The 23,006-nt window shown below is 43.2% G+C and overlaps 1 protein-coding gene across 5 annotated transcripts in view; it reads right to left on the reverse strand.

Moving 5' to 3' along the window:
* ZNF827 (zinc finger protein 827) overlaps positions 1-20,681 on the reverse strand; it is a 106,380-nt gene extending 85,699 nt beyond the window's left edge. For 4 of the 5 annotated variants that reach the window (XR_008732482.1, XR_008732485.1, XR_008732486.1 and 1 more), the window contains exon 1: positions 20,226-20,681. Coding sequence is in view for 2 of the 5 variants with exons in the window: in XM_055712071.1 (XP_055568046.1) it covers positions 20,226-20,268 (43 nt within the window). In the remaining 3 variants the exon portion in view is untranslated. The remainder of the gene's footprint in view (positions 1-20,225) is intronic. The other variant, XM_027807727.2, reaches the window with a different exon arrangement.
* Between the last annotated feature and the right edge of the window lie 2,325 nt (positions 20,682-23,006).

Below are 23,006 nucleotides of genomic sequence, written 5' to 3' on the forward strand. Positions count from 1 at the left end.
ACTTAAATGAAGCAGTAAGCCACCCATAAGTTCCGAGGAAACACAGACTGACTCAGAGCAGCCATCAGTTTAAGGCCAAGTAAATAGGCAGATGCATCAAAACTAAGGCAGAGACAACACCTGAGCAACCTAGAACTTAGCCTTGTGTGACTTTTAGCAAGACTTGTAAGACAAGGCAAGTGAATGAGAAGAAGCAGCAGCTGACAACTGAGAAGGCATGGACAACTACAAAGGCATTAACCAAGAAGGCATGGACAATTATAAAGGCATTCAACTAGTCATGGACAAGGAAGAGGTGTGCTCATATTTGGCCTCCAGGGTGGCTTCTCATGTCTTACTCCCTCCTGCCTGCTTTCTCAGAACCCTCAAACGACGTTAGGGATCAGGCCACAGCCAAAATTTGCTTTTGTGGCAGTTCATTTCAGAATACTCTCTCTTTACAGGTGCTGTAATCCAGGTTCCATCATGGCTATTACCATCAGCATCATATCCAGGTAAGAGGAGCTTCCCATCACCGCCAATGGCTGTGCATCCAGGAAAAGAACACAGGCCCACAATGTCTCCGTCTTAGCTCAGCAACAGTGAGTCAACTTACACCCTTTAGAAATGCAATATGGAAGGATGCTCACTTCCTTCAGCTGAGCCCCATAAGTACCACTGGCACAGAAGCCTTGAAACTTTCCAGACACTGGTTGCTAGCCACTCTGGGCAGAACAGTTTTAGTGGAACAAGGAAAGCAGAAGCCATACCGGAGAAGCTCCATGATGAAATTAGAGGAAAGGAACTTGAAGTCCTAACTGCAAATGGCACATTCAGTGAGAATTACCAGCCACAAGAGTGTCACATCAGAATTTAGTGCTGACCATAATACAGAGGAGAAAATAATGAAGGAGCTAAGGACTGAATACAGTAGATACCTTTAGGTAAACTATGTACACTGTGTAAGTGCATCATTTCAGCAATGGTAAAAAATAATTACAAAAGATCACTTGCTAATATCACATCACTTTCTAATTCACACTGTCTCTGGGTGTCAGCTTCACATAAGCCCTTGCTGATTTCATGAGGCACTACAGAAAGCAACATGCACAGGCCTAAAAATGGCAGTCATATCTGGAAAGTCTATTCTGTGGTATCCTATATAAACTGCTCAGTCTAGCTGCCTACAAACTATCTGCTTTGTATTCAGGCTGGGTTTTAAGCATTTCAAATAAAAAAGAGTGAATGTTTGGGCTGAGCCCTTTCTTTGGGCTGAACAACTTCCACGGGTTCCCACACCCACAGCGCCACACGGATGTGTGTGCTGTAGGACTACCTCTGAGAAGCTGGGCACACTGACCGCTGACACCCCACAGGGTCCACCACTAAAAAGCACCTACAGCCACATCCAATTAGACTATATACCCATAGCAGCAACTATGTTGATTTTCCAATAGGGATGCTTGTAAAAAAATAATTTTAATAAAGACACGAATGCCTGCCTTAACTCCTTTTATTATACCAATAGCAGCAAATAAAACTTAAAAGTCACAGTTACATAAACAGTCATGTGCTAGAGAACTCTCAATCCCCCATTTTCCCTTCATGATTTCTGTGACCTATAATAGGTAAGCAGCACAGGAAGTCACTGTCCTCTTTGAATAGAATTTCTGGCTCGCTCACTTATCAACGGGATGATTATTCAACTCTTGACCTCTTCACAAAATGGTTTAGCAGTGTTGCTGGTGCTTGAACCAAATTTCTGTACTGCAGGCTGACCTAGAGAGAGCAGCACAGCTGCAAAAAGGAACTGCCAAAAAGCCATAGCTCTTCTGTTCTGTCCTTCTCCCCTGTGTTTAAGATGTGTGAAAGTACTCACACAATTAGACAGGAAAAGAAGCCCTAGGTAGGACTCGGTATTTCATCTCCACATCTTCTAAAATAATGATTTTCCTAACTGGAGGGAAGGAGGAGAGGGGAAAGGAAAGACACAGCTTTTAAAGACAAGCCATATATCCTCTACTTTTATCCCTAACTTAAAGTGACTTTGAAAAAAATCCACTTACAAGAAACCCCCAGAATATTCACCCAGCAATCTCTCTAATACTGTTTTTTTAAAAAAGGGCTCCAAGTCTAACAAGATTAGAGAAAGTTAATTACCTTGCAATAACTAGAACTCTTCAAGATGCTTTGCCCATATACACAGGCAACTGTGAATGTGCAGAAGTACCATGCATTCAGGTGAGCCAACTGCTAGACAACCATAGAAGGTCAAAATGCATGTACAGCACCTCCGTTTCCTCTCAAAGGCAGAATCCAGGTGTGATGGACTCTTCTGAGGAAGAAGGGAAGCAGGATAGATTACTGAAAAAGCTTGTCACAGACACCACAGATCTGCCTTTATTTCCTTTCCCTCAAAGGACAAGAATTTTTTGGTAGATAAGAAACAGAGACAGTGGCCTTTTTCTTTCAGCCACAAGCCCCAGAATAAATGTGTCAAGTAGGTTTCATTACCTGCCAAAAAGACCCTTCCTTTACTAGCTAAGAGGACTGAAATACATGGTTTCTCCTGAGATGAGCAGTCACTACTTGATGAAGGTTATCAGGGCCATTGAAAGATCACAAGATAGGACCTTATAGCAACAAGTCTGATCTTCCCCAAAACAAGTTCTTCAAAAGATAAATTCTAGTACGATGGATGTTGGACATCTTGCCTCCAAGAAGGATTAACTGTTCTTCTGTTCTAGGCAAGAGGTTATAGTTAGTAGCTGTGGAATCAGTGTTTGAGGAGTGTTGCTTCCACTATGACTCAGAGATCTTGAGCACCAAACAAACAGGTGTTGCCTTAAAGCGCAGTCAGAAGACACTGTTAAGCTCAAAGCTCAAGACTGACGGAAGTGGTGGTCCTGTGCCCTCCCTTACATTTGCTCTGTTGTTTGACTGCTTGGTGAGCCAATTTCAACTTGCTCATCTGGCATAAAACTACTCACTCTGCCAAGAAATCAGAACAAAACTGATGCGAAAGAGGCAGGAATGGGGAAGCACAAGGAGGAGTCAACAATCTAAGCCACCTATCTCCTGAGGTCTTCTAGGGTGCAAAATATATCATGTCTTGTCAATGAAAAAGACCAGAGGATTCTCCCCTCCCATCCCAAATCTCAACAATGTACTACACCTCTCACAGAAGAGCTGGTCTGTGCAGTCAGGATGGCCACACAGTCAGTATCATGCAGGCTGCTTTAGAAGCCTTATCTGGGACATCTGCAGCTGGGTTGGACACCATCAACTCTTTTGATGCTAATTAAAAAAAAAAAAAAAAAAAATCTCCTCTAGAATTGATTGTCAGTGTCTTCATGGGAGAGGAAAAGCCCTAAAGACCCAGAAATAATACCTTACCAGTGAGGCCCAGTAATCAACAACTGTGAAAAGTAGATGGGCAGAGCAGTATGTCTTATAGTGTAATACAGATAATATTGTAATATGTACTATTACATTTAATACATAATACTTATGTATAACAATGTTAGATATACATACATAGGTACGCATATATGTGTATAATAATACATGTATAATATTTATCTCACTACAATTTAGAATTACTTTGTTCTAGCTGGATTTTGCCACTATTTGAAGCTCAGTGAGGTGAAGTACTTGAGGTATGCACATGAAAAAATGGAACACACACGGCCTTAGAGGAGGAGAATATTTTTGAAGACCATGTCTCAACTAGTATGCCACAAAAGAGCATCCTACACAAAAAGCTTTCATCAGCTGACTTACCTAAAATTCCTGGAGAGAAGATAGACAAAGGCAGTTAATTTTTGTGTTTGAGGTTTTCAGAATAAACGGATATTTCTGGTCGGCTTATGCTGCAAAGGTTGACTAGTAGCCCCATGACAGATTCATAAAGCGCACAAAGTGTCAGTATAACAATAGAAAATCATGTTCCTTACAGGACGTATTTTATGGTACCAATGTTGCTCTTGTAAGACTTTAACAGAGACTTAGCAAAACACCACAGCCAGCCTTATTGAAAGTTCTTCCTACAGGCCCTTGTGAACATCCTATAATGACCTATAGCTGAGTTTGGGCATACCTTTCACAAAGCACAAGATGGTGATCAGACTGACACTAAAGGAATATGGCCAACTGAAAACTTCAAGTCTGTACATTAACATATCAAAGGTGTACACCTCTTTTGCCTGATGAAAACAATGAATGTGATAAACTACTTGCTATAAAACTAAACACTTTTTAAAGCAGCAGCTTCTGAGCTAGATCTCTTACCAGGAATTTCAGGCTTCCCTGGGTCTTTTAAAACTAGCTATAATATCACATTAAGACTCTGATAGAGTATTATAAATTTGAGGCTAAACTAAGTATGTGGGAGCTCAACCATTATTCCTACAGCTCTATTTGAAATAGGAATCAACTTTATCAAACGTTGATGGTTCAAGTGGTCCACGTGCAAGTCAACCCAAAGAGATTCCCTGCACCTTCTTCTGTAACTTCTACCTGGAGTGGCCGTGTATCATTTACATCAATGCACATTTACCACTGTGACCTCACTTAACATGTTAAGTTCAGTGCAGTGATTAGAAATTCTACTTTTTCTTAGTTATAAGGAAGTTTAGAAACTCCTTAAGATTATTCCTAGTTAGCCAAAATTCACTTTCATTGTTCACTTGTTTTGCTCTAGATAGATGTCTATGGCAATAGGCTGATGCAGTAAAAAGCATCAAATGCCAAAAAGGGATGCTGGCATCTCCAAAAATAAGAAGAGTTAAACATTATTCTCAAGACTTCTATTATCCTTAGCATACAGAGTCAAGACCTTTCATCTCCATCTGCTTCATAAAGGAGGGGAAATATTTCAAGATTTCCCACCATGGGCCTTCATTAGAAAGGAAACCCCAAACAATTCTAGCAAACAATTTGGAAAAGCTGGCTACAACCAGAAGATACCTAAATGAGAGAACTAAGTTTCCACTAAAGATCAAATTGTTGTGGAAGATAATCACATGAATGTCAAATGGTCAATATAGGAATCCATAATATTTCAAAGTCATCCTTGAATTACAATTAACTCCATGAATGAGAGGAGATTTTATTCCTTTGGCATGTCATTAATGAAGTCTTCTTTGAAAAATGGCTGGAACACAGAACTAATGTCTCTATTAGGAAATTCAAAGCAGAAACACAAAACTGCCTTATCTTAAACATCCTCTATCTGCAAACCGGAGGCTCGGTTACTCATTTCCAAATGGCTAGTTGCTTTGTAGTAGTTGGATTCTAGGTCATAGTCTTCTATCGTATATCTGAGGTAGAAGACTTAAAAATACAGATTTTTTTTTTCTGATGAAATCTCAGACTGCAATTATCCCTGACTTACAAAAGAAAAAGAGATGGAAGGAAAACCATGGTCAGACTACAATCACTATGAGCTCAAGCAATGAAGTAACTCAGCACTCTCAATCCATCATCATATGGTTCTGTTCAGGTGTTATGGAAGACAAGATCTATTCACTTGGACAATTCTACTTGAGAAAATGGAAAGATCATACAATGTTATTAAGATATCTAAAAGAAAAAAACCAACGTCAGTTCTTTATACCTTTCATCCCTTAAAAAGCAATGGATTTCAAGAAAGGAGGCTGGCACACGTGAATGATCATGGAACTAGACAAAAACTTGACCTATGACCTGGAATAAAAGGCTCACAAATAAAGGAAATGTTTCCATTTTCAGAGAGGTAAGCCTATGCCTTGAACAGCTCAAGCAAGACAAGCAGAATTTCCTTCTGCATACCCTACAATTGTTTTTGGTGCTGTGATGACCAGTCTCCAAGACAAAGACTAAGCATAAGACAAGGTTTAGAGAATCTATTTGCTGACCGGGTGGTTCAAGGCATTTTAAAGTGATTATCTGCTTTTTGGCTGTCAGTGGTATCCACAAGGCTTTGGAAGACACCGGAAGAAAACTGGGAGAAGCACGCTTAATGATATCACTTCTATATAGCAAGCACTTTGAAAGAAAAGAAGCCTCAATCGCAAAACTGAAGGCATTAAACATGAATAGTTCAGTCTGTTACATCACATTTTGTATGATCTAGGTGCCAAAAAATGCAGGAAAGCTTTGCTTTCTAATCTTTATTTAACTTGGTAACAAAAATTGGTGGTCCACTCTCTATTTTGCCTACCTACGTTCTCTGGTTTTGAGCTACATCTATAAACTGCCTGCTCATACTTAGTGCCTTCATCAGCTAACATCCTAATTAAGGCCTGCACCTGACATGCCACCTCCCCAGAACTGGCTGCAGTGATAACTGTCTCAATTCTTTACTGAGAAAAAAAAGCATCTTAATTGCCAAAAATGCACTGCAAGCCACAGTCACAATCCCAACAGTAAAAAGTAGGCACAAGAATCCTCACATGTTCCTCACAATTTACAGCAGCCAAGAATAAAGTGATCTGTTTATGCTATAGATTATTGTAACACTGATTTACCCTCAACACACACAACTCATTTTAGTGTGGCCAGCCATTTAAAACTGACAGGGTCACCACAGAAACATGATTTTAGTCACCCTTACACTCGGAAAGGAAGCGGATGAGAAGTTGCAAGTGTCAATTCAGCTGGCAAAAGGGACTGACTAAAGTGAGAAAAGTGTTCAAACATGCTACATTGTTGCATACAAACAATTTGCAATTAAAATAAATAACTCCCTGATCACAACTGCAATTTAGCGTTATGGCCTGGGAACAGCCATAAGTTTACAAAAAGTTCTTATATTACCTGAAACACTACAATTGATCTAAAAGCTCCAGGAAAATGCCATAAATCACCTATACTGTGAGCTGTGCTATGCAGGGCAATTCCAAACTTTCCTAGGGGACAAAGCATTGACCAAAAGGCTAACCAAGGCACCAAAACCACATTGGCTGATTACTTCCTCCTTCATCCATTCATTTCAAGAAGTTGCCCTCATGTGTTGCACACACTGTATAGGATCATGCCCTTAAGCAATCCAGAGTAAATTTACTATAGCTACCACGATGTATCAGAAAAAATTGTCTGCTAAGGTTGATAAATCAGTCAATTACCTGCTTCCTTGACTTTTATTCTTGTGTAAATGTTTTCATGCTTACATTACCAGTACCTATGAGAAGACAGTCTGTATGTTGCCAAAACCAACTATTTAAATTACTAGCAAATCCTTAATTACTATAAACAAGATTACAGCAGGCTTATTTAAAAAAGGTTTCTAAACACCAAAGTGATAACTCCAGAAGATAAAGCTCCCTTGCTGTCACTATTTGAGGATGCTGTCTCCATGTTTACTCCTACTCCATGCATGACTCTCAGTGCTCCCTCAGCCTACCTGAATGCCACAGCAAGAGCACCTGCTCTCTCTCCATCGATACCACCTGCATGGCCAAGCATATACGCTGGGCCTGAAGTTCCCAGTCTACCCTCAGCTTCTCCTATCAAGTCCAAACCACCTTCCTCCCCAAGCCACACACTCCCCCAACTCCTATAAAATAGAAAAAAATAACATACAGAATAAGATAAGATAAGCAAATATTACTGAAGCACTGCAGTTACTTACTTCATCTTCAAAGCACAGATGCTTTAGTACTGCTGGTGAGAATCTAAAGAACAGTCCAATCCTCACAGATGCCAAGAGAGTATGGGAAAACCACAGTGGCCATTGTCCTTGCCAGCAAGCTGGTTTGGGCTCAAAATGGAACATTAAATCTATGGCATGGTCGATGCACATGATCTCAGGTAAGATCTCCCTTTCCATACTTCTCTCACTGGTAATAGCAAAGGATTTCCAGAAAATACCTGACTGATGACACAGAAGCTGAAACCAAAAGGATAATGATGTATCATCATGCTTCCTCTACACACAGAAATTATTAAATACGAAAGACTGTGCAATAGACCTGGTTTCCTGTATCTCTTCAAAGGTATAGTCAAACTTTGGAACTGAGAAGCAGAGAACTCCCACCAAGGTTTGTACAGGGGCAGACTAATGTAAGCCCAACATAGCATCAGTACTCGAGGAAAGCTCTTAAGAAGGTTTCAGCAGCACTGTAAAAACGTACAGCAACATCCAGAACATATCTAGTCATTTCAAGAAGCATGTTTTCCATCTCTTTCCGCACTTACCTCTGTTCTTCCAAGGGACAACTGCACTACAGATGCACAACCTCAACCACTGTTACCTTGGTTTCCCTGAGAAACTGCCAAGTCCATCTTTCCTACAGGACATCTAATCAGAATATAGGCTCTTTTTCAGGCCGAAACTATCTTTTGTTGGATCACACGTGCCTAAGACAGCAGGCTGACTTCCTGGCTTGTACTCCTATGCACTATACAAATATAACAAAGGAGATAGAAACAATATTTCCTTGTTTCCCTCATGCACAAGTTAATCCTTGAGAGCACTTTCTGATGTCTAATCACTACTGTAGAAAACAGAAGTCCCGGAGACATTCAGCTGAAAGGGTAATCAGAAATCCTACAGAAGAACATGGCATTTCTGATGTACCGGCTCTAATTTCCCAAGCCAGGCCAACAACGTTGAGGATAAAATGGCAACCTTCACTTTTCCTCTTCTCTCCAATGGATTAAAGACATGCTGTGTCTTCTCTTGAACCAGTTCCAAATAACTTCTCATTCTATCAACTTCTGAAACTGCCAGTAGTCTTCAGGGAGTGACACTGATAAAGCAGTGATGTCACCAAAATGAAAAACAGGTATTACTCTACTTTCCTACCTTTCCTAATTATTTTCTCCAGCTGGTCAGAAAAATTACCACAAATATTGACTGGCAAAGAGTGAAAAAAGAGAAGAATTATCAGTGATAAAAGCAGTGATTATATCACAAGTGGTTTTGGAGAAAAAGGAAGAAAACTAGTCTTCAGTATAGTAGCACTACACAATGATTAAAGCTGGAAAAAAAGCTGTGCGAAGCTCTCCCAATAGGTGTGAAGAATCTCTGAAGAGAAGTTCCTGTTGAACCACAGGAAAAAAGAACCCAAAAAAGCTGGGAGATTTCATGTCTGTAAACTGTCCTGCCAAGCCTCCAAACACCTCCACAAATATCATACAACTCAATAGCTCTGCCATTGCAATCTAGAACTCTCGCACACAAAAACTGTTCCAAGGAACAATTATAACTTACAGCACCAGTAAAATAGTAAAAGAAAAATTCTTCCTTGCCAAAGAGAGGTTTTCATCTCCTGAGCACAAAGTTAGCCCAGCTAGCTTCTAAGGAAGGAAGGAAGAACACAGCTTCTCCCTCCGTGTCTCTATCTCTTTATTGCTGCAGGAGGCTGGCTGGCTGTTTTTCATATAAAGGACACACTGGAGGAGTTTGAAAACCTGTCAAAGAAGTGGCTTCATTTGCCTGCCTTGATGATATGATGTACTGTTGTACATTCTGACTTATGCTTACATTGACTTTTTTGGTCAACTCATTATTTCCTTCTCTGAGCACAAATAAGACATCTCAACTTCCCAATAGCCCCAGTGGCATTCTGGCAAAAGCAATTTGGTTCACTTCACTCAGACGAATCACTACCGCTACATATTCAAATAATCCAGAACTTCCGTTCAGTTTACATGTTCTCTCCTGTGTGATATGAGTGCTTGGCAAAGGAAGAACACAGCATGAACCTTTACAGTGCTCCGGTTCTCCCTTGCGTTTTCTAATGTAGACTCAGCCTGGAGACCGGCTTATCAATAGCAGCTGGAAATGGCTGTTAACTAGCAAGAAGTAGATCCAAGTGCATTCCAGCTGTGGCTTCATCTCTGACCCTTTCCATTTCTGATGCAGAGTCTATTCTAAGTTGCAGTGATATGAAGATGTATTAAACAACAGTATTATTTCTCTCCTAGAATCCCCATGCAATGAGAATCCCTGTCTGGGAAGGCCAAGGCAGCTTCCATAATATTTGCATCACCCTAGCAGCACAAGGGAGATCCGAGGATGGCTGCAAAATTGGCCCATTGATGACAATAAACATTAAGTCCTGGTTTAAAAATAATGTCAAGTGGAACTCAGTGAAATCACCTTAAATTATTCTAAATATTGAAGTTGGAAAGGTAGTGACAGCAAATACTGTGAACTTTCCCTTTTATTAACATACAGAAAGAGAAAACCCAACACTAACCACTCAAAACATTGACTCATAGAAAAAGACTTAAAATATATGGAATTGCCACTTTAGAACACATTTATGAAGGTTGTTCCAGTGATCAATAAAGCAAAAGAAACCACAAAATCAACCAGAAATTCCTGTTGCCTTAGTTTGTAGGATGCAATAAACAAAACATAGGAAGCCTCAGATCAAGCCGCTACGGTGCCTTTAATTATCCCAACTGTGTTTACAACCTCTATCAAGGGGTCACAAAGTGAAGGGAAGAGCTCACAAACCTTATGTGGGACAATATTCAACCATAGCAAGTGACATCAGACCAACATACCTGCTTTAACAAAGGTCTCCTTTGTTTTTTACTACTTTCTATTTATTTTTGCTACATGCAGCTTCTCCTGTTCTATTTTTGGTAAATAATGTGCTCTTGATTTACCATGCCCTGTTACTCACCTGAGGTGCTTTATGCACATTAGCTTCCCGACTGGTTCAGAAACAAAAGGTTTAGGTTTCAGATACTGAAATTATTCCTTCCTGTGTCACAGGAATCTAGTTCCCTATAATGTATTTTTTTTCTCTCCCAAAGTCAGATTAAAACATGGCAAATTATATTCTCTGTGTTTCTAATTTCTCCCACAAGGACGATATTACAGTAACGCATCTAAGGGAAGCTTCAAGAAGTGTTTGTTTTGTCATGCTGTGTTTGCTACCAAAGACAGCAGCTTTCTCTGTCCCTGAGAGGATTGCTTGGGGTTAACAAGCAAAGCCAAATGAGAGAGGATTAGGAAGCTACTCGTAGTGGTAGGTGAACACACAGAAGCAGACCTTTCCATGTGGAACAGGCACTCCTCTCTCCTAGACACACTGCTTAAGGCACTGCCTCAGCTTTCAACCTTGAGGAAAGTCAGAGGTCATATAATTAATGTGCAAGTACTGAATAAAAAGTGGACATTCCTCAAACCTTATCTTATTTTAAAGAGATTTAGGATTCTGTGCCAAGCTCCTGGTACAAGAAACTAATGCTATGGCTACTTAGGGCACAGACACAGCATAAATGGCAGCAACCTATTTCTACATTCTGCCTAAAAATTCACCTAAAATCCAGATGCAGAGAAATAGCTAGACACTAAGAGGAAGTTTTGTGTTCATGTCCATTGCTGGCTTTTCTGCTGAACAAACAAAGTGTGCCAATGGCAGTAGGATTTGATTTTATTTTTCCAAAGTGCATTTCCTGGCTGAAAACTCTGGGCTTTACCAACACTTTTTATGCAGGCCAGTAAATGCTTTCAAAGACAACAACTCTGATTCTCATGAGATTATGTCTATACTAAATAACGCAATGCTATGTAGTGATATCTGAGCCAGTTTGAGTATACCCACAAGTATTATAGCTGAATTAACCTGGGTAGACTGCTGTGATAACTGCCTCCTGTACACAAGGTAGCTTATTTAGAGCTTGCTTTGTTATCTCAACGTGGCCCAGCACTGTGCAGGAAGACAATATAAGCAATTATGGTGAAGTCTATTTAGACCTTATGGGCAATGTAAAAGTACCTCAAGGTGGGCAGAAGAGCTCCCTTCAGAGTTATTCGCTGTACAAAGAACTCCCTTTGGCAATGCAGAATTGACAAAAGGATTATGTCAGCCCTTCCTTTCCAGAACAAGGAGCAGGGTGAGAGCCTAGAGACAGCAGAAATTAGAGCAGCTCTAGGCTGTTACGCTTACACTGGTACCTGAGAAGGGCTCTTCATGGACTCAAAGTGCTAGAAATATAGAGGTAGATAAGGGGAAGTTCTGCTCCAAACACAGATAAAGAAACGCATCCTTAGTCATTAGTTGCCAGGTCTTGATTTGGCACAGTGGTCTATAAGGGGAGAGACTCTGGCTGTGCTTCAGGAAAGTAAGCAAACAAACAGCCACGACCACCAACTGCTATCTAAATCCGCTTGCCTGCCACCACCTCTATTCCTTACCTACTTTTCACTACATGATTATCTGAAGATCTGTTCTTATCTTAACTTTTGAGGGTGGTTTATTTTTATTTTTTTTTGATAAGTAATTATTTGTACTACTACACAAGTCAAAGTGAAGTCTAGAAGTATCTTCCAAAGCATCTGTGTTCATTAATGAAGTCACACATGGGGATCACTCATTAAGCTAAATACATACTTGTTAAAGCCATTGATTTTTTTTACTGTGTTTTTCTAAAAGCTACTTGCCATTTATTTTTAAGAATTTACCAGAATTCTCCTTTTTGCCCCGATACAGCATCTTACAAATTCTAACAGGCACCAAGATTCAGGATACGTCCAAAACTTTCACTTAAAATAGGAAGTTGTAATTTTAAAGTAAGCTTGTGCCAAATCTCCTTCCTTACAGAATCTTTCAGAAAAAAACTTAAGAACATGCAGGGAAGAATTCTTCGTACCTGCATAGAAAGCTCCCCAACAGAGGAAAAACACATCCAAGCAGCAAACCCCAGATGAGGGCCAGCAGAGCTATAAACCTTCCTTGAGGAAAGGAATCCCTAGAGGTAGGACCACGCAGAATTCAAAGGGATGATGACAATAGCTCGCTTTGAGTTGCTTAAAAAATGTTATTTCTGCCCTAGTGAGAGAGCGTCCCATATAAAAGAAACCAAACAGTGCAGATGTTTGGAACTTAATTTCACTTTCTGAAATGGCTGATTAAACTATTCATTACAAGACCACTTGGTAACCCTTTCATTTTTAACACAATTTGTTCTAAACAGCAGCTAAATCATCAGTCTTGTATAAAAACTTCTCTCTCTTGGTCTACTGTACCATCAGTACTAGTCATTCTTTCCCCCTAGCTTCCATCTCTGCTGCCTAAAGAATGAAGGAAAGGACTGAAAAGAATGAAGGAAAGGACTATTTCTGCAGTCCAGTTTTTCTCTCCTTACTGCACGCCTCTGAAAAAATGTCCCTCGTAACTCTTTCATGATTCCAAATTAATGAAACTTGGGTGCTGTGCAAATTCTTCACTTGCAAAACGGAACAGGCTTGTCTTACTGTTAGGCTTAACTTGGGATTCTACTACTCAGTGTAATTACACCACAAGCAGGAAATCCCTTGAAAGGCAGGAGAAACTTTAAGGAATAACTAACTACTAAGCCAACAGGTTCAGACCGAACAGTCAAAATATTTGGAGTCTAGACCAAAGAGTATACCAGCCTGTAAACGCTACTGAAGGTGTGTGAGGAAAAGAGAAATTGTCTTTGGGACCATAGCCTTCCATAATTGTGACCCTAAGTTAGTCTGTAAAAAAGAAAAACTGAAAGACAAGCTCTCATGTGAGCTTATGGATACATGTTGCTGAATCCTTCGTTAAAGTAGCCACAATGCAGTGTATATGTGTAGAACCAATGCTGACTGCACCCTGAGGCATTGATCGTTTCAACTGAAGTATGGGTCAAGTCACAGTTTTTATTATTTACCTACATTAAAAAAAATAATAATGCTTAAAGAAAGGGATATTATCCACCTTTCTGAAGGTTGTGGGTTTTTTTTTCATTCAACCCAATATCACTTATTATTCTTCAAGCCTATATCAGCCCATATAATTTATTATTCTTCATAGAAAATATTTTTTTTTAAGTAGAATAAAAATAAAGTTTTACTTTGGGGGGGCAGAAAGAGAGAGGAAGAGAATTCCCCCAACCCCCTTGAAAACTGGATTCTATTACATACTGCTAGCTACTTTGTGGTCCAGATTTTTTGCATATTATTTTTTTGTAAAACACACAATACTTCAGCCTCCATACATCCTGCAGGCAAACTAACCAACAAAAAATGGTATACTACAAACCAGGACAAAATATTCTTTAGAAGATACACTCTTCAAGCACGACCCTGGAGTACTTTAACAGCTGTAACAGTAACAGGATTCCAGGCACAAGCCACATTAGCTCTCCCTAACCATCTGAACTAATGCCTGTATTATGATTTCTTAGCAATTTGAAAGAAAAAAAAAAAAAAGTCCTCTCTATATGGTGCTTCATGACAAATCACATGCCTTGTGAAGCTACATGTTAGAAATCCTTTTAACTTCCAAAAAGTCCTCTTTTGTAGGTCATGCTCTCATTATCTTGCTCTGGGATCTGGTCTGATTAAATTATAGGAAATTACTAATACTTCACTTTGAACAGCCAGCTCCTCCTGGCTTTTCTTTTTTTTTCTTCCCCAAACTTAATTCCTCCTCCTCCTGCCTTCTTACATATGAAAAAGACAACAACTACTCTGTTACAAAGATTAAATCATACTCTTTCTTCATCCATTTTAAAATTTAAAAGTAAAAATGCATTCTGTCTGCATGTTCTCACATTACCCATTCCATTGCTCTACCTGCAGGTTTTCCTGTTTGGCCAGCTAAAAAGTTTGTGGGTTTGCTCTATATTCTTTTGTACCCCCACCCCCTCTAAAATCTAATTCATAAGATCCTAAAGACTTAAATAGCTTAATGAGCACAACACTGACTCTTCAGTAGTCCAATTTATACCCCATTGTGATTTATTCATATTTTGTACTACCAGACAACACTAAGACTTAGCCTACCGTTGAATAGCTTTAGACGTTGATCATTAAATGATTTTATACAAGTGACTTAGTCTATATAAGGGGGTTTGGAATATTAAAGAGACAGAGACTTTACATGTCAGTGAGAATCCCCAGCAAGGGAGAAGGTGTCTCTGAAAAGCCTACGAGGACTCACTATCATGAGAGGGACAAAATAAGAACAGTGTTTTCAGGTGGAATAATGTGGATGTTACTCCATCCACCAAAAGGCTGCTGTTCGTTTGAGAGTACATTACAGAACCACCAGGACAACCATGATGATAGCAATGAAATTATTAACCTAATCATACTAAGAATAGTCATTTTCCCTACGTGGATCCTCTTGTCTACAGTGAGCTATATCATGATCCCTGCAGTGGTAAGAGGTTAAAAATAGTAAATAGAAAATATGTTAAAAGCTTCCCCTTGTACATGCAATGTCTGCTAGTAAGGTAATAAACTCTACTAAAAGAGAAAGATTCCTGTTCCTGGCAAAAGCCTTTTGTCTTGAAGGCAACTCTTCAATACCAAATGATAGTAAAGGGCTTTCTAACATTGGGAAAATTTTTGGAAAAACCATCCAACACATCCTGTCTTCCTATCAGAAAGTATCAAATGAAGCAAGCTGCAAAAATAAAAAAAAAGAAGGAAGCTCTGAATCACTGTTAATTTACCTGTTTGACATTATTTTCTTTACACTCTGATGATATAATCCAGCAATAAAACCCAAAATAATAAAAAGAGTCACAAAGTTTAAGGGTGATTTTTTTTTTTGTGGTGGTGGTTTTTTGTTGGTGTGTGGTTTGGTTTTTTTACTGTATAGAAACAGCTAAACATGCCAACACAGTATCTGGAATTTCTAACCCTATACCTGACCATGAAAGCAAGAAGAGTTACGCCCTCCTCATTATCACATATCTAGTTTTTGATACTGAAACTAATATTCTATCAATTCTGCATCTCCTTTAACAAAATAAATCCAACAGAAAAAACCACTGCAGTTTGTCCTGCATTAAACACATTCTTCAGAAAGCGGTAGTAGTTCAAACTTCTCAGTGTAGCATCTAATTCTGCCTGATACTCTATAACAAATGCAAGCTTTGTATAAATGGTATTGTGGCATTCATTCACAAACTGCATTGCTTACAAGCCTCTGAGACAGAATCAAACCCCAAGTAGTATTGATTGCTACACTTAAGGCAATGCAGTGGTCTAAGTTTTAAACTTCTATTTAAATGCCTCAAAACTCCCCAAAACCTTTACTTTTCAGGCTGAACTCTTCCAAGTCACATTTGTGCAGTTCAGAGGAAACAGACTTTCAGGAATTCTCAGAAAAGAAAATAATAGTGTGAAGTGGGATAGAAAGTAAGGCAACAACAAGAAGAAAAACAGAGTAAAACTGTATTTATACATGTATTTTTAAAGATTCTGATGATAACTGAATAGATGAGGGAAAAAAATGAAATTTTTAAGTAGCTGGAAGGGGGAAAAAAACCCCTAACACACACACACGCTAAGGAATTAGCAAAATTCCTTTAAACATTCCAGTGAAAATGAATTGATTTGTCTGAGTCAGTCACATCCAAAAGTAGTCATAAGTCACATGTGCACTGGCCAATTTTTTAACTTATGGACCTAACTCTGTCATCGTAAACTGAGTCTACACTGCCACAGTATTTAGTCTGGATATGGATTACCCACTGTCTATCCAGGAACTCCTGAAGGCCTTTCCTCATTCACTCATATCTTAAATTTAAAAGAACGCACTTTCTCTTGTATTTCACCAAGTGTGAAAGAAGACATTCTACTGACATCTGTGCTAAACAGTTCTCAAAACCTAACTTCTTTACACAGAAACTCCATTTACAATACATGTTAACGCTGGAGTCTCAAGGGCCCATCCATCTGACTCAGTCCTGAAGTTCATCCTGTTTTGAGCAGGGGGCCAGGCCAGTGGACCTCCAAAGGACCCTTCCAAACCATATTATGTTGTAAACAAATCCAACGACTAAAAGCTCAACCTTAGCTCTGCCCTTTTAAGCAGATGCCACCAAAACACAGTATTGTTGCATCTAATAATATCAAGCCTTTCTTTCTTCAGTCGCTGAAGTATCAGTATCTAGCAACTCCCTTGAAACTGAAGTGTTGCAACAGCCTGATATATCTCTAGCAAACTCTTGGACAAATAACTTCTTCACCACAGCATGCATTTTGGTGGCACAGTCTTCTCTTCTGAAATGATCTCTAAATTTACACTAGGGCTTATCCAATGAAGTCAACAAACAGAAGTATAAAATCAGGGTGCCAAGCAGCAGCTGCATACTGTTGCGTCAAATAGCATGACAGTGTTCTTCAGGTGTGTTTCAGGGTATGTAACAATTTAGAAGAAACTAATTAAGGCCTAGTGATCCTGAGAACACAGCTTCCTGCCTAAGCTATGCTAGGCTCCACGGGACTTGCCAGACTAACTTAAGTTTGCTCAGTTACAATGTAACACTGGTAAATGATTCTGTATATCAACATCTTGCTACTTATTTCCCAAACAATTGCAACAGAATCCAAAATATCACAGGGTGGTTCAGGAAGATGCTACATCATTTAGGTGTACTGGAGAGCATCCAGGCACCAGCAGCAACCTGTAGTGTAACTTAGGGGCAAAGCACAGCGCCATACCCACAACAGGGCAGAGTTAAAGGTGAATACAGTATTAGCCATCTTCTTCCCAGTTGCGTATGGTGCACTTTACATTCTTCTGCCATCATTAATACAAAAAAAAAAAATACACACACTGTGCCTCTAAGAAACGTACTGCTAAAATCAGCAAGAACCGTAGAATAAAAATGTATTTGATACTGAGTACCCATTAAAGCAACATGTCGCTAAAAAAAATCCAAATCACTATTTATAGCGTTTGTACACTGAATACAATGGATTCCAAGGCATTTTCTGAATCTGCAGGACTGCAGACTAGAACACTATTCCTGCAATTCTTCCTGAATTATTTAATATATTATTGTTGTCAAATAATAGCTTTTTTGATCTAGTGCAATCTAGTTGTACAAGAAATTAAAATAAACAAATCCCATTAAAAAGTAGCATTCGTGTGGGACATATAGCATGTGCATGTTTTGCACATCAGGGAAAAACAATCCCATGAATTGAACTTAAAAATTATCCAAAAGAACTGCAAATTAGGCCGTGCGTTTAAAAATTAAAAAAAAAAAAAAGGAAAAAAAAAAAAGAAAAAAAACCCACGAAAACCAAACAAACAAAAAACCCCAAAACAACACCCCCCACCAGCACATGCACAACTCCATTTGCACAATGAAGGCAATTGTTCCTTGGCCCAGGAGAAGCCGTGACTTCCCCCGGCGCGGGCGGTCAGGAGGTCGGGGCCGAGGGGAGCCTCGGCCGCAACCCGGAGGCAGGGGCAGGCGGGAGCCCGGCGCCGGAGCCGAGCCCCCGGAGCCGAGCCCCCGGAGCCCAGCCCGGAGCGGCACGCCCGACCGAGCTAAAATGGAACCCAGGTTTGATGTCAGCCCGAGAGGCAGGCGGAGGGCAGCCGCACCGGGGCGGGGGCGAGGGCAAGGTCAGCCGCCGGGCCGGCCGCAGCGCCCGCCCCACCGCCTCCTCCCGCCCCGCCAGCCCCTTTTCGCCTCCCCGCTCCCGCAGGGCTCCTGCCAAACCGGGGCGGCGGCGCTCGCCCCCCCTCCCGCCCCGAAGCGCCCCTCCACGGCCACGCAAGGCCCTGCGCGCCCGGGCTTGGCCCCTGCCCCCGCCCGCCGCGCCGGGGCCGGGGCGCTGCAGAGGCGGCCGCCGCGCTCCCGCCGCCTTCCCTGTGCCAGCCGCCCCGGCCGGCGCCCTGCGCGGGGAAGGAGCGCCGGGGCGGCCGGCTCGTCTCCTCTAGCGGGCGGACTGCGAAAGGGCTGAGCGGGGGCAAACGGCGAGAGCAAAGGAAAGGGGAAGGGGGGGGGGGGGGGAAGGCGGGCAAAAAACAAACCAAAAAACCCACCATCGACACACACACACCCCCCCCCAAACCCCACCGCAACTCAGGCCCTTGACTCCGGCGGAAAGGAAAAGGAGAGAGAAATATCTGCGGGTCTGCAAGTGCCGCCCCCCCGCGCCGTCCCCCCATCCCCGGCCCGTGTGGCGGTGCTGGAAGGGCGGGGGGGAGCGCTGCCTCAGCCCCTTCGCCCGCATAGCGGAGCGGGGGGGGAGCCGGGCTGCGCTCCGCCTGCAGCGGTGGTGTCCCCCCCCCCCCCCCCCCCCCCCCGCGGGGGCAGAGGCCGGGGCTGCCCTGGTGAACTCCCGGTGACCGAGCACGGCTCCGGCACCGGCGGCTCAGCTCTCGCCCTGCCCCGAGCCCAGCGCGGAGGGGCTGCAGGCACGCTCGGAGCAGATGTGCCGGAGGCAGACAAATGACCCCTCCATCCACCCCCCGCTCTCCTTAAACCAACCCTGGGGCCAAGCAGGGGCAGGGTATTTTTAGGTCCCTACCCCTCCCCTCCGCCTCCCTCTCAACAGCTGCCTCGCACTTAATACAAGGGGGGGGGGGGGGGGGGCGGGGGGGCGAGCGGGAGAAAAGTTAACTGTTTTGCAAAGAGGGGAGAAAATAGGCAGGGAGGGGGGAGGGAGCGCGAAGGAGCAGGGCAGGGTGAGCTGTGTCAGGGGATGTGTGCGTGTGCGCACGGGGTGCCCGCAGGCGGAGGATCGGGATGCACTTTAGCCCTGTGCTCTGCTGCTCTCGTCTGGGGCAGCGCCGCCGAAGCCCGAGTCTCGCCTGGCTCGCCTGACCCTTCATTTCACTGCGGCCAGGAGGAGCCCGGAGCCCGCCGCCGCCTCTCCCTGCTCTGCAGGGACCTCGCCTGCCACGGTCTGCCTCCCCGCCGCCCCCTCCCCCGCCGCCGCCGGCGGCCCCAGCCCCCTGCGGGGTGGCCGTGGGGTCGGTGTGGGGCGCCCCCGCCGCTGCCGGCCCCCGCCGCGGCTGCTGCCCGCCTCCCCCCGCTCCCGGGCCGCCCAGCCCCGCCGCAACCTTTAGCCGGGGACGGACCTCTCGGCTGGTTCCGCACAAGACGCCAGCAGCCGCTTCCCCTCTCGCCGCCCTCCCCTCCGGTGCTAGCCCCCCTCCCCACCCCAATAAAACAGACACCCCCCCCCTCCGGCCCCAAAGAGAAACCCACACCGCCCCCCCCCCCCCCACACCGCCCCCCCAACACAAATGCACAATCACGGGCGAGGGGAGGGAGAGGGAGGAAAGGGCGAGAGACGCGAAGAAAGAAGGGGGGAAAGGAGAGAGAGGAAAAATTAAAAGGGCACAAGGCTGTTCATCACCAACATGGCTGCCTTAGCTCAGACCTAAAAGGGAATAACCCAGGCTGTGTCTTTGTCAGTTTCACCTCTGTAACCCTAAACTAATGCACGAAACGACGGAGGCGGCTGCAGAGGGGAAGGAGACGGGGAGAGGAGGAAGGAGAAAATGGCAAAAAGAGGGGGCACTTACGTGAAGAGAGGCGCTTGGGCTGCTCCTGCTTCCTCCTGGGCATTTTCCCCCTTTTTTCACATTCTCCTCCTTGGTTTAACGGGAGATCAAATAAGACCGGGAGGGGGGGGGCACAGACAGGCACAAAGCCGGGCCCCCCGGGGGAGCTGCTAACCGGGGCGGGTTTTCCCTCTTCGCCGGGGTAAAGGGGGCTGAAGCCAGCTTTCCCGGAGCCACCGCGAAGGGCTCCCTCTCCCCCTCTTTCTTTTTCCTCTCTCTCCCCCCCCCCTCCCCCCCCCCCCCAACCCGGTCGTGCACCTGGCTTGTCCCCGGTCGCAGTATCCCTCAGCGGCCGGGGATGTGTTCCCGGCGGGCGGGCGGGCGCCGGGCGCCGTGCCGGGGCGAGGGCTGGCGCGGCGGTGCCGAGGGCTGCGCCCCGCGCGCCTCCCGGCCCCTAACTAACACTAACGGCGGGATCAAAGGGCGGCGGCGCTCACGGCTCGCCCGCGGGCGGCAGGCAGGCAGGCGGCGGGAGGCAGGCAGGGACACGGGCACACACACACACCCCGGCGGGCGGGCACGGGCACACGCGCACACACGCACACACACACGCGCGGCCGGGCAGAGCAAAGGGGAAGGTGCCCCCGCTGCGCGCCGGCGGGGTGCGGGCGGAGGATGCGCTGCCCCAGTCCTGCACCCGCTCCTAATTCGCTCTTAAAAAAAAAAAGGGGGGTGGGGGTGTTGTCTCGACCATTCGCAGCGTAACTGCCTTATTTCTGGTGGGAAAGAAAATAATAACAAGAAGCTTTTTTTTTTTTTAAATTAAGACGTTTTGTCATCCTGTGTTAGAAAGAAAAGATAAATTGTACCAGCAGCGCAAAGCTAACCCCATAGAATTTCTTGCATGTGTTCAGCTATTTCTTCACAAAGCACAGGGGCCGGGGGGCTTACTGGAACTGAACTTCAGTATGGGGGGGCGAGGGTGGTCATACACAACTCCCTCCTGTCAGATTCAGTGTACAAAATAAGCCAGAAGGGAAGGTGGGCAAGTCAGGATGTGGATAGGCTGTTTCAGTACCAGGTTCTGACAATTTCTAGCGTAGGTTTTAAAAAGTGGAAAGAATGCAAGCAGTATGAACATCACAACTCCTTGAGAAGTGTGTGTGTGTGTGGAAGGGGGGAGGAAATCAAGATTAGGTCACCCCTAATGGTTGATTTAACTGCTACATGATACTTCTACAGTGCACACAGCAATCTGGACTTCTGAAATTTACTTTTTTCCTGCTGTAATGCAGGTATATGAAGCTTTATCCTGAAGCAATTCTGGCGTGCATTATGAAGCCAGGATAGCAGTTTTCATTAACTGATACACACTTCCATTACTTCACAAATCACACATCTTTCTTCAAAGACAGACATGAAGGTGGGGGAAAAAAAGAAAAAGAGGGATTGGGTCTCACTAAAGCACAAAAGGTACTTCGTGAGAGAGAAGTGCTCTCTTTGTGACTTGCAGTCATTTGGATAAAAGTTCACACAGAGGTTGTTAATGATTTAAACTCTAAAACCTGTTATTACAATTGAAGTAAAATGGTTTGAAGCATGGTTGTTTCATATAGCTCTCTCTTTGTGTAAGGAAACTTTGAACTTAGCAGAATACATAATCTAAATCATCAGTCAGATGTTGCAATAATAAAAAAATGCATTATTCTAGCATGTATACCTGTTAGAATTTTTTTTTTTTTTTTTTGCTTTTGACAGCCTGGCTGATCATTTTATCACATAATTTTTTATCCTAACTTCAAAATACTTTAAAAAAAAAACAATCACAAAACCAAAAAAACCAACTGTCTAGGAAAACACAAAACTGCAGATTTACAACCTAAAATCTTTAAAAGAGTCAACTTATACTATTAATCACCTCAAGTTACAATGTTTTCAAATAATATGATAACCATTTTACAGCCACGACTATATTTTAGGGGGGGAGGGGATGTGTGCAAAAATCATAAATAAGATTTAAAAGATTACATATATGAGAATCTCAGGTTCACAAGCATGCATGTGCAAGTCTGAGTTTTAAAACCATGTGTACAAAGTACACTTCTGCTGAGACAGACTCCCTCTGACTTCAGCTAGTCTATCATCTCACAACACAGGTAAAATAATTCATTTTCATGGAGAGGTTTACTTACGTTTAATCCAGAAGTAAAAATCAAAGCGTATAATGGACAGAAACAGGGCTGGAGATTTTTGGGGGTGGAGATGTATCCAAACAGCTTACTCTTACTGATGATCAAGAAGACTAGAGTCAGAATTCCCTCAGTATATTTAGGTCCAGCCTTTTCCTTGAGTTCTCCAGATTATGTTGGGTTTAGAGATTTGTATAGCATTAATAACTATAAACAAAAGTATCAGAGGCATTCTCTACTGTTGCTCACAAACCTCAATTTTTGGCATGCCTGGGACTAGCAACAGAACTTCGTTCCCTAGTAAGAGTTGCAGTGCTAAACCCCTTAATTATTTTTTAAATACGGTTTAATGGCAATTGTGTTGAACTAAGCCAGCTTTGTGAGCAGTAGCTTTCTGCCTGTCAGAATGATCCTATCTGTGCAGGTGGCCGCAAAGTAGCCACTTCAGAAAGGGAAAGAATACTGGCTCTGTGCTCTGATCCACCGCTGCTGTGGCAGCCCTCCTTCAGGTGCTCCAGGAGAATGGGTTGTAGGAAATAGTGTTCTGCATCATCATTCTTTCCACCCTCTATTCCTCATGCATTTCTGGCATAAATTAATGTTGACACTGTCA

Source organism: Falco cherrug, chromosome 1, assembly GCF_023634085.1.
Source record: "Falco cherrug isolate bFalChe1 chromosome 1, bFalChe1.pri, whole genome shotgun sequence".
In the NCBI taxonomy this organism is placed as follows: domain Eukaryota; kingdom Metazoa; phylum Chordata; class Aves; order Falconiformes; family Falconidae; genus Falco; species Falco cherrug.